Genomic DNA, 12,246 nt, shown 5'->3' with positions numbered 1-12,246 from the left:
CTTACTCTGGACAGACTGTTCACAGGTACCTCGGTCTGAAGCTGTGCTTGTCTAGGAAGCACACAGCTACGAGCTGTTGACATCACTCTTCTGTACAGATAATGAGGGCTTACTGCTCTCGTACAGTTACAGAACTCAGGTAGAAGATGGGATGTCGTACTATTTATTTGATCAGAAGCAGCTTTCATGAAGAAATCAGGAATTTGCTGCATAAATACTGCATGATGAGTTGTATTGCCAGTTTGCTGCTGTTGTTTCCTGAGATGTGGTGGATGTTACAGGTAGTGTAAAGGCTGCTGTACTAACATCTCCCTTGAAAAAAACAGACTAACTGGGGGGCAGAAGCTATTGATTTGCACTTTGTTAAGTTTTATCTGCATTTCTTTTAATGCAAAATCAACCAAACCTGAGTACTCTTGATTTTCTCTTGATCTGGAGTATGGTTATAAATGATTCACTGCATCTGGTGCCTTACCAAGTAGTTCAGAAGGGAAACATCTTCTGTACTCTGACACCTGTAGCCAGTAAATGCTATTTCAGTACCATCTGAAGAAGTAACCCAAAGCAAAGTGTGTTAGTCTTGAATTTGACCAGCCCTTTCTTTGCTGTCCCTGAATGTGTTTTACTGTTAGGGGTTATTAAAATTCAAGATCCTTATTAATATTTTGCTCCCTTCTATGAAGCAGAAGCAGATTAAAAGTCTTAAAGGCCTTGCTTCTTGGAAACTATCTATTATGTAGTTTAGATTTTCATTACAATGAACTCATTTTAGCTATGGACACAGTTCAGACGATGCAAAAAAATTTAGTTTGTTTTAACCTGTCTTTCTTATCTTACATGTAAAAAGCCAGTTACTCAGAAAGGATATATCGCTGGGTGAGTTTTCTTACTTCACTGGTTGCATAGTTCTGGAATGTCACAAGGTTTTCACATTTGCACTGGTCGTTATCTTTTGAAGCTTTTGCTGAAAAACAGAAACACTTAGGCATAGGCTAAATGCTGAACAAATTGAATAGAATGGGGAAGAAATGACAAGGAATTATAAATGCAGAGCAGGTTTAATACAGCTTCCTGTTCTCAAAACAGGTCGACATCCAAAGGGTGAGGCAGATTCTGTCAGTACTGGAAAACAGTACACAATGTGTAGTCCCATATATTCAAAGAACAGTCTGGATTATTCTAAACAAAGGTAACACGATTACCTGTTGTTGAGTGAATGTGACTGTCTTCAAAAAGATACTTGTGGTGTACTGCAAGATGTGGACAGTCAATGACATCTGTGATGGCTATTGTGGTTGATTCAGGTCCTGCAGGAAACCCCCCAAAAGTCTAAAAATCAAACCCACTAAATTATAATTTTGTTTTCTACTCACATGCAGAGTTCTCCTTAATTAGTAAATAATCTCACTAATTGCAGTGAGGATCATTCAAGGAAAGGACTAGGGATACAAAGATGTGAAGGAACCAAGCTGTTAGGCTGTATTTACTGTATACGTGATTTAAGTTGTGGGTTGCAGAACTGAAAGGGAATTGTGAAGGTTTCTGTGAGAAACAGAAGTGATTGAAAGCTAAACATGCTTAAAGTGTCAAGCACAGTGTTGAACTACAAGGTTCCCCATGAAGCATTTCATTTGGATGGTGTAAGAAGCATGCAGCCATGCTTTTGTTACAGTGAATCTCTGTTCTTTGTGCTGCAGAAAGGAGAGTGACTGGGAGGGGTGAGGAGACAGGAACGTGGGATGAACCACTTTGGCTGAATCATGAGGGTTCTCTACAGAAGGCAGCATGAAGAGGCAACTTAGCAGTGACTGGGGACACAGCAGGACAGGACACTTGAGTTAAAACAGCCAACCTGAAGGCTGTGGACCAGTCTTACGAAGCCTCCCAGATGATGCATCCTGCTGGTGAGGTGACTCTTTCAAGGCTGGTAGATAGAAATCGCCAAAGGAAATGATATCATAAAAGGAGCAATAAAAATATTCACATTCTGTAGAAATGGAGATGTTTCTTGCCAGTAACTTGGTGTTTGTCTCTCATAACACATGGAGAATGCCTCATACCTGTGCAATTTAGAAGAGGTCCGGTGTTGATGGAAACTCCAGGACTTGCCCTTCAACTCAGACTATCAGAGGAACTCTTCCAAAACCAGAAGTGATTATTTAATAATAGTGAAGCAATCTGAAATGACAGCAATCTACTTTGTGTCCTATAGTGAAAATTCTTTCATGTTTCATTATAATCCATCATCCTTTGGGATGAACTGAATAAGAATAAGAACTGCTTGGAGAAAGAAAAAGTTTCTTCAGTTTTCTTCTTTATGATCAGAAACCTTGATCAGGGAGTTGGGAGTTTCTAGATGAGAAGTGTGCAGTAGAGTCTATTTGATACACTACAGTTTTAAGCAAAAATATACATTTCTAATTCATGAAGCACCGCCTTTAAAAGGTAAGGATTTATTTCAGAGTCCAGCCCCCGATCTTTTTAGTCAAGAGATTGAGAAGAAACAAACAACTGTTTGATTTGAGGTAGAACGTCAGTCGTTGTGTGCCCTGTCCCTTTCTTGCCGCCAGAGGGCAGTGTGGGGGCAGCTTCGGTTCCTTAGGAATGGGTCTTTTCCTAGGAAATGAACACCTTCGACTGACTGGAGCCCTTCATGGCCCAGATAAGCTGAAGAGGAGGTATTTAACAACTGCACGACTTGACCGATGGTGCAGGGTGGATGGAGCATCTAGGACACGCTCCCTGCTCTGGAACCCAGAGCTCTTTCCCTGAAAGTGAATGCATGAGGGTAGAAGGTGACAGTGCAAACTCTCCTGATATTGCATGAATATGCAGCAGGGAGATGGAAGATGCTTCTGTGACATCCAGGTTTGCTATAACTATTAGGATGGCTGCTGGTTTACTCAGTTTTGATAGATGCACAATAATATACAGCTGTGCTAAGTTGCACTGGGAAGGAGATGAGGCTCTCTTGAGTGGAGGTTGGAATTAGTGAGCATGAATATCAGGGAAAAACAGATGAGTGGTTGAATAAGACCAGAGATCAGGCAGCAGAACTACAACCTTTATCTGTATATAGATATAGATATATATATCTCAGTCTGCATGGGAACCAGCTGCTGGAAGGAACTCAGATTTTGGACAAGAGTTCAGGGCAGAGAGGTGTGGGATGAGATCACAAGGGAATGAAACAAACTAGAAGTGGAGTCTAGCTGAAGGATGATCAGGTGGGAACATGGATGGTGAAGATTTCTGTTGTAGGAGAGATGAAACAGGTAAGATGAATCTTGAGTGTTTGACCCTGGGTAATGACTTGCTCTAGAAGTTGTTCAGGAGCTGCAAGCTAATGAGGGGGTTGTTTAGGAAGGGCAGAGGAACTGACCTGAAATGTTTGAGCTTTGGACACATGGCAGATATGGACAGAAAGTTAGGGACAGAAAAAAACAGAGATGCACTGGTAGAGGTGTGGCAGGAGGTCTCCAGTATAGGGTGGGAATTGGGCATTTCAGAAACTGCTCTTCAGGCTTCAGAAGCTGGTGTTGGGGCTCTAAGATTTGTAATCTCATTGCCTCTGTGCAGCTGAATAAACACACAAGTGGTGACAGAGACTGATCACCCTGAATCCCTTGGTGTAGTCAGTGCAATGAATAAATTTGTTCGGGAACAAGGCTGAAGTTGGATGTTCGTTTTTAGTGTTCTGTTTCATAACAAAACACAAGTAATTTGTTAGAAGGAGCCTGTGAGAAAGTGTCATCAAAAGCAGTGTCTGAATATTTGCTGAACTGATAACAATCTGCAATTTGGAAGGAAAACGGAATGTTAACCAGCTGGCTGCTGAGTACTGTCATCTGATCAGGGCTGGGGTCTTGTGACAAAAATAGTATATGACCATGTAATTAAAAGCTCCCATAATGCACATGCTCAGAACAGGGGTGAAGCTGCAATCATATTGAGTGCATATTATGTATGACATTGCCAGAGCCTCGTTAGTGCTTCCAGTCAGATGAGAAATTAACATTAACCAAGGCAATGAATGGGAGCCTTCCGACTGAATTCCTCTTAATAAGAGGCAAGAGAGAAAAAACCCCTCCTTTTTTTGCCTTTACTACTAGTCATCAAGAATAATTAATAGTAATCAACAGCTATTCTACAAGGCAGATGCTTTCTTGCAGAATGAAAGAAAAAGGCCTTACCCCCAAAAAAACATTTGGAGGGCTCCTGCTTTAGTTGGAAACATGCATTACATCCACAGCTGGGACTAAGGATGAGAGGCTTTGTCAGTGGAGTCCATGAGGTTCACAGGATCTCCCACTGTCCTCACAGGCTGGAGCGTCAGAAGACCTCAGCTAAGGATGAAGGCTGGAGTAAATATAAAGGTTACTGCTATTGCAAAGGAAGAGAAAAATTGGGCTGTAGACAACAGAAGGTATAAAAAAAAACCCCAACTTTCAGATTTTGTAACAGGTTTGGAGGCAGAATTTCCAGTGGAGTGAGTTGATGAGTAATAGGCAGTCCTGGAGTGTCCAGAAAAACAAGGCTTTGTCAGTCCTCAGTTGACAGGTGTGAGGCATTCACTGCCTGTTGTTGAGAGAGGGGGAGGACAGTGCTGCCCAGTTACCAGCGGTGTAGACAAGAAACTGCCACAGAGGGGCAGGATTTACTTATTTTTTCATGTTGTAAATAATGTAGTTAAAAGGAAAAAAAAAATGGTGATTTCTAACCACTGTTGTGGGTACCTGAAGGATGCATTTCCATCGCTGAGCTCTGGGGTTTGCTAATCAGCGAGAATTATTATACTGGGGTTTGCTAATGAGTGAGAATTATTGTTCTGGCTGCTGGATAGTTTTGGCTTTGGCATCTCCAAAAGCTTTTAAGATGACATGCTGTCATCAGAAGATTATCTGCCTGATAAGGTTAATTGAACTGACTTGGTTTTATGTTATCATAGTATTAATTATTTCAGAAAGATGAAACTAGGACTTCTTAGGACTGAAAGACAAAGAGTATGCAAGAAGAAGCTAAGAAACATCCTCAAAGTCTTTTACAGATTTTTCTTTGAGATCTGTATAAAGAAATGTCCTGCAGCTAATTTTATATAGTAATGTTAAAGAAGAAAAAAGAGCAAAACTTGTTTGCATTTAATTCCGAGAAAAACAACCAGATAAAAGCTAGTGAAAATTAAATAATCTTGCATAATTCTAGTCCCATGACTAACATCATTCCATGTGTTGTTTCTGAATTTTGCTTCAGTTTGAATGTACAAAAACTACTGAGTCTTGGGAATGTGTGAGTGGCAGAGATATGCTGTTCTCTCTCTGGCTGAATAGCTTTCATCCCATCTCAAATTCCCCCTTCCCCTTGCAAAACTTCATCTGGGAATGTTTATATACAAGCTGTTTGCTCCAGAGTGAAGAAGGGTACTTTCTGAAAAAAACCTTCCACATTTGTGTAGCAAAACTCAGAGCTTATGCATAACTGAAATCCACTCTTTGTAGGTGTGAATATATGTTCAATGAACTATTTTTCATTTTCTATAACTACACACAACAGCTCTTGATGATTTATTTTGCTGTGGTTTAGGTTTTTGCTGTTGGTCTTGGGAATTTTTTTTTATTCTCATTAAGGTATTACAAATCCCTGCTTATTTTCCCACATTCCTAATGAAATAGATCACGTTTATTTGGTGGAGTGGGGTTCACTGCATGGCTAACTTAACTGTAGAAACAGAAAAGAGAAGGAGCAATTGATTCTTCTAGGCATAGAATTGTACATCTTATGCAACCTTTATGAAAATAAAGGGAAGATAATCACTAATACATTTACCCACTGATGGATTAATGGTATATATTCTTCACATATTAAAGGGCAGAAAAATCCAAAAAGCAAAACACCTGTAAACATTCAGTTCTCGTCTATCTCAAGGGATATGGAATTTTGTTACCTGCACAGATTTGAGCTCTTAGCTCTTCACTTATGTCCTCCAGAGCTGTGAAATCCTCAGCATAGAAGAGATGTTTATATGATGGCTCAGAAGCAATTTCCAGCAGTTCTTCCTCAATTGCTTTTCCTATTCCAATGGCATAGATGATTATACCTAGATTCAAAAGAAATTGCACATATTTATTATTCAGCAGTTCTAATTCTAAGCACTTGTTAATCCATGAAAGGAAAATATGAGAGAAAGGGAGACCATAAGAAATGCATATTCTATGTAACTTCAAAATAAGTGAAGAGGCTTAATATGCTTTAATTACTCGTTGTTTGCTGTAATTACACTATAACACAGTTTTTGTGTTAAAGAGATGACACTTGCCTGGCCACTACTGATAGTAAATGGTCCCAGAAGGAGTATTACAATCCAAGAGAATCGCACAGCTCAGCCTCACAATTGCACTGCAAGTCCCTGGTTTGTGTGTGTCTGTAGGGTCTATGCAATGCAGCAAATTACTGGGCTGATGGGAACACCTGCCACATATTAGCAGATGGGGCAGAATCTTGAAAGATGGCAGTAATTTTTCAGAAAAATGCTTAAGTGTTTCATTGAAATCCTCAGAGCACATTGAGACTCAATTCTTGCTCTCTAAGGGGCACTAACAGGCTGGAAGGCCCACTCAAGAGGGTAAGAATAGGAAAACAAACAATTTGTGGGGCTAGGAAAGAAAGAGCCTTACAACAGGGATGCTCAGGACAAGTATTTCCACAGCAGAGGTGCTAGGGAGAAGGTAAGTGAGGATGTGTAGTTTTCTTAACCCTGAAAGCCAGAAGAAGGAAGTGGTTCAGAGCCCTCTCACCAGATAGATTTTAAACAAGCAATAACTACAAAGCAGAAATCTTCAATAACTTCTTTTTCAGCAGTTATTTTTTTATGCTCATGAGCATATGATCTGATATAACATTTCTCTTTACATCAGTTCTGGCTTAGAAAGTGTCCACTACTAGTACTGATTTTGTGATTCATAATACAGCTATGAGGTTCACAGGTCTTTTATACAATTCAAGAGAAGAAGATGCCTTCTCTGGTTGGTTTCAGATAAAACTTGGGATGAGGAGGTTTGATATCTTTATTTAACATAGGGCAATAGCTGCTGCACAGTTACTCAGTCACAACTTTTAACCTTTTTGCTGAAGAATCATGGGCCTGATAATATTACAAAATACACATTTAACAAGTTTTTAACTTTTAACATAAATATCTCCTTACTTTTCTTCATGAATCTGCCTACCATTGCACTTTAGCCAGGAAAGGAAAATGTTCAACAGAAGCTGATTCAATGTAATGAATGCACCAGTCAATGCTGAAGTTTGTTGCTATTTAAAGACTTGGGGATATCAGTGATAAAGTCAAGGTCCGTTTCATATTGAGCTTTACTCTATCAGCTATGCTGCAATTACACAGGGGATGAGTTTGGCTTGTAGCATTGCAGAGCCAGTGTAAGCAGTCCAGAGCTGAGGTTTCATTCAGCAAATAAGAAAGCTGGCTTGTACTTCGTTCCTACTTCTGTAAATCCTCCATGCAATTTCAAACATCCCACTAGTAAGCCTCTAAATGTTTTTGGGGTTTTTAAAGTTATTTTAAAACCCACTTTATCTTTCATTGTAATGACACTCTTGTTAGCACATGCCCTTCTCATATCCTTGGATGTTTTTCCCATTTCTCCTTACAGAGAGGTATTGGTCCTAAATAATGCTCTACTAATCATGCAACAAATTCTGATTGATAGGTCATATCAATAAAATGAGCACAGAAAAAAGGACGTGCAGAATCTTTTAAAGTCTGGCTATTTTCTCTGTGGTGTGGCCCATCAGCCATGGTTCTTAAAGCAGTTTCTAATAAAATTTAAAAAAAAAATTTTGCGAAGAAGAAGGGGATAGTTTATTTTCTTGACAAGTTTTGAAAATTTTCAGTTGACTCGGCTAAACAGATGAAAAGTTTCTGATTTGTGGTACAGGTGTCCTAGAGGATGGATTTCTGCCCAAACATATTAGAAATTAAAAATCACCAGTTTTCAGTCACATTTCAGCATATAGGCATGTAGAAACAGTAGGATAGACAGCACTACAGCTATATTCTTTCAAAAAGAGTCATCTTCCTTCCAGAACACCATTAGCACTATAAAACTGGTTAAAAGTAAAGAATATGCCCTGTAAACAAAAATATAGCCAATTATTACCCTAGTATTTCTCACAAGAATAGATTTCTGTATTTTGAAGAGACAGCTTAGGGTTTCTTTTATTGTTTTCCTAGAATTTTTGATGAAGTTCCCAGGTCTCTGTATCAAATGTCTACCCTTAGTGGATACGTTCAGGGCACTCAGGGCATGCCAGGTGGGTGGCACCACTACCTCTGGTGAGACATTCCCTATGGGTCCTGCTCTAGGGATGATGCACATCCACAAGGGCAGCAAAGGCCCTTGTGAACACAGAGGTCTGATGTGCAGGACAGTGGTCACTGTACTGGCCAGACTGCTGTGGCAAACACTCTCTCGATTAGCACACACCATAGCACATCCAAACTGTTACTACATCTTATTTCTAACAATTTTTGCCTTTTAGAATGAGACACCAAAAACATCTCCACTTACCACGTTGCTTTGCTCTGGTAGCCCACTCAGAGACCTCATCCTGGGCTCGTCCATCCGTAAACACAATGGAGATTCGAGGGACATTTGCTGAAAACGGTCTTGCTCCTTCTGTTTCTGTGAAGCTTCTCTCACACATTTGCCTCAGCGCCAGTCCTGTCATGGAACCTCGACCCATGTATTTCATTTGTGACACAGCTTTCTTCATGTCTTTGGCTGAGCTGAACTGCTTTAATGTAAACTCTGTACGAACCTCAGTGGAATACTGAAGCAAACCAACTCGAGCAGCTTTGGGTGAAATCTCAAGTGTATCCAAGATTCCTGAGACAAATTGTTTTACACTTTCAAAATTATCCTCTCCAAGACTTTTTGATCCATCAATCACAAACACCAGGTCAACTGGGCCTTCAGTGCATCCTGTGAAATGAGCAGCAGAGTGTTCAGATCAAGAAAAAACTCCACTAAGCTGGGAAAGGGATCCAGATACCCTGGAAAAAGCTCAGAGATCGTCTAAAGTACCCTGATCCTGGCTCATCCTACTGTGCCAGTGTGTCTAAAGATGTTGTGTACAGGCTGTATCAAAAGCTAAGAGTGTGCCTGTGACTGAGAATTTAACAAAAATATCATCACAGTGAATATTTACTGAGATTTTTCTGCTTTGCAGAATACTACAACTTTTAAAAATGCAGCAACAATCAGTAGATGTTAGGAATTACTCTTAAGTGGAGAGAACTGAAGAACATAGCTAGCATATAGACACAGTTGTCAGAATTTTCTTCCAGGGATAAGCCCATATACTAACTTTGCATTTGTCAAATTTGTCAGCACTGAGAGACACGGAAGAGAATCATTGAAGCTGCATTTGTGTTGCAGGAGTTATAAAATAGTTAAAAAACTAATTATTGAGAGAATCAGAATTGGCTAGATAAGGGGTTTTTTGCTTGTAACTGTCTACCAATTTTGTAATTAGAAGGCTTATGTATTGCTGCAATTAACCTTTTCCAGTTTACCCATTAGAGCTGGGAGTTTGTCAGAAGAATTTGTATTTCCCATACTTTTTGGCAAATGCACATGCAAAAATCAAAGCAGTTTCTAGGCACTGGGCATCAGTAATGAGGTTAGGGAATTTAGAGATTGGAGAATGCCTTCCTAGCTGCAGACTGCTTCTGCCAGGTGGGTTGTTTTGGTTTGGTTTTTTTTTTATTCTGGAAAGGAATTGCCTTCAGCAGGCAAATATTAGTGTGCTTTGTGCAAAGGCTAGCTGTACAGATACTCAGCTCCTATTGGATCAATGTAGTTTCCAGAAGAATATGCCACCCTAAGGAATGTAAGATTTGCTTCTTAGTCTGGACCAAATAAACTTTGACCTCCACTCATCTCTGATCTTTGTACAGGAAGAATGCTGTAAGCACTACACAAAAGAGAACTGTGCAGCAGAAATTACTCTGCAGAAATTACTGGAGATGTTTTTTACCAAGCCACTATACGAATAAGGGATTTTCAGCTTTACAGCCTGGACTTTTCTTCTTACAAAATATCTATTTTAAAACTGTTCAAGAATTCCTTTCTGCAGTCCGCTGAGAAAAAGACACCTCACATGTACTAAGGTGACGAAAATGCCATGAATATACATATCACAACCACCTCAATACTACTGCGTAAGTCAAGAAAGGGCAGCAGTTCATGGTGCATGGTGTTTGTTAGGATTGAGAACAGTGAGAACTTGTTACCGTTCTTTTGGTAATCACAGTCTCCTCAACTAAGGCATCCATTTTTAGCAGAATAAATGTTTTTACTCAGTTCCAGTAGAATTTCTCCTCCAAGTATTAAGAGATTATGAGATAAATGCATGTCATGTTGAAAGATAAGCAAATAGAATTAATGATATTTTAAGATAAAAGATCCACAGTATATGAACCTGATTAAAATGCACATTCCTTGATAATAAGATTCCCCTTTGGCTTTCTCCTGATGTTTCAAAAGAATTATTATTTTACTCAACACTGTGCCAAAACAACTCCTCCAATTTGATAGATTTTTGTTTAGGAGGGCATCAAGTTAATGGTTTGAGACATTTTCTGCCACACACATATGCTCTTAGCTTTCAAATATTATATCATGTTTGAAATAAGAAGTTGCAGCAGTATTCGAAGCCAGTTGCATGGGGCTTGGAGACACCTGGTCTAGTAGAAGGTGTTCTTGCCCACAGCAGGGAGATGGAACTAGATGATCTTCAATAAGGTTCATTCCAATGCTAACCATTCTATGATTCTATAATTTTTTGGAAGTGAAGTAAATTAATTTTAGAAATCAAAGAAACAAATGTGTTCTAAATAAAATGTACTTACTTCTGCATGTTTTCTGATCCTCTTTTAGTACATATCCCTCCTGGCATTTGCAGATATAGGAATCATCATTATTAACACAAGCATATTCACAGCCGTGGTCAACTGATTTGCAGACATCTTTATCTAGGAAAAATTGAAGTATTTATCTGTATTCTATTTAACATTTTATAAATTCAAAGACTCCAAACATGATATCTGAAGAACAGATGACAAAGGAGTATGAGATCTTTGCTTATTTATGTAGCAGTGCCAGAGAAGAGTGGCTGACAGACATGATGAGTTACTTACATCGACATGTCTTCCCATCTCGTCGCAGAACAAAGCCCTCATGGCACTGACAGCTGTATGAGTTGTTATTATTAATGCACATATGTTCGCAGCCATGCTCAATGGATTTACACAGGTCTTTATCTGAGAATTGTTAAGAGAATTCCCTTATTAGACCATTTTTCAAATACAAAACTGTCATGAACAAGCCTTGAGTGAAATTAGTCTGTTATTTCTTTTAAGACTCAAAAACGTATTCCCCATGAAAGTTTCAGCTACTCCTGGATGTTTTCCTGTCTTGCCTCAATATAAATCCCTTGTGGCACTGATACATGTATGAATCGCCAGTTGGAACACAGACATGTTCACAACCATGGGTGACTGTTTTGCAGACATTTTAAACTTGGAATAATGAAAATTGTATTTAGCACAGTTAGCTAAGTAAATAACTTTCACTAAATATAAAAAATTTGGCAATAGTTCTTCATGAAGGAGCTCACTTACATGAAGCTGATTCTATAATAAAGACACAAATAACACACTACTGTTGTGTAGTGTGTTTCATTAACAGATCAGGAAGTACAAACCAAAGATTAAATAACTTACTCCTGCAAGTTTTTCCATCTTCTCTCAGTACGAAGTCTTCATGACACTTGCAGACATAGGAATCATCAGTATTAACACAAATATGTTCACAGCCATGGTCAACCAAGTTGCAAGCATCTTTATCTGAGAAGAGTGGACAGGGTTTGTGAGGTGAGGCTTGTTAGGGAGACATGGTATCATTTTAAGAAGCCCAAATAGTTGGAAGTCACAAACATACACATGTGTACTTGCACCCACAACACTTGAAAGCCTCAAATAAAATCATACTTTTATAGCTCAGGTTACTCACATCTACATGTCTTTCCATCTTCCTTCAGTATGAATTTTTCACGACACTGGCAGATGTAGGAATCTCCAGTATTCACACAAACTTGTTCACAGCCATGGTCAACTGAGTTGCAAATGTCCTTGTCTGCAAACAGGAGAGTTGGCAGTCAGCACACATC

The 12,246-nt window shown here is 39.2% G+C and overlaps 1 protein-coding gene across 3 annotated transcripts in view; it reads right to left on the bottom strand.

Annotated features, from left to right (window-relative positions):
- MATN2 (matrilin 2) overlaps positions 1 to 12,246 on the bottom strand; it is a 71,236-nt gene that overhangs the window by 2,353 nt on the left and 56,637 nt on the right. For 2 of the 3 annotated variants that reach the window (XM_032129962.1, XM_032129971.1), the window contains exons 17-25: positions 12,090 to 12,212; positions 11,801 to 11,923; positions 11,216 to 11,338; positions 10,928 to 11,050; positions 8,583 to 8,996; positions 5,942 to 6,094; positions 1,853 to 1,924; positions 1,203 to 1,307; positions 869 to 964 (exon numbers count right to left, since the gene is read on the bottom strand). In XM_032129962.1, coding sequence (XP_031985853.1) covers positions 869 to 964; positions 1,203 to 1,307; positions 1,853 to 1,924; positions 5,942 to 6,094; positions 8,583 to 8,996; positions 10,928 to 11,050; positions 11,216 to 11,338; positions 11,801 to 11,923; positions 12,090 to 12,212 — 1,332 coding nt within the window. The remainder of the gene's footprint in view (positions 1 to 868; positions 965 to 1,202; positions 1,308 to 1,852; positions 1,925 to 5,941; positions 6,095 to 8,582; positions 8,997 to 10,927; positions 11,051 to 11,215; positions 11,339 to 11,800; positions 11,924 to 12,089; positions 12,213 to 12,246) is intronic. The other variant, XM_032129952.1, reaches the window with a different exon arrangement.

This window comes from Corvus moneduloides, chromosome 1 (genome assembly GCF_009650955.1).
Source record: "Corvus moneduloides isolate bCorMon1 chromosome 1, bCorMon1.pri, whole genome shotgun sequence".
NCBI classification, from domain to species: Eukaryota; Metazoa; Chordata; class Aves; order Passeriformes; family Corvidae; genus Corvus; species Corvus moneduloides.
This window is presented reverse-complemented; position numbering and strand designations above follow the sequence as displayed.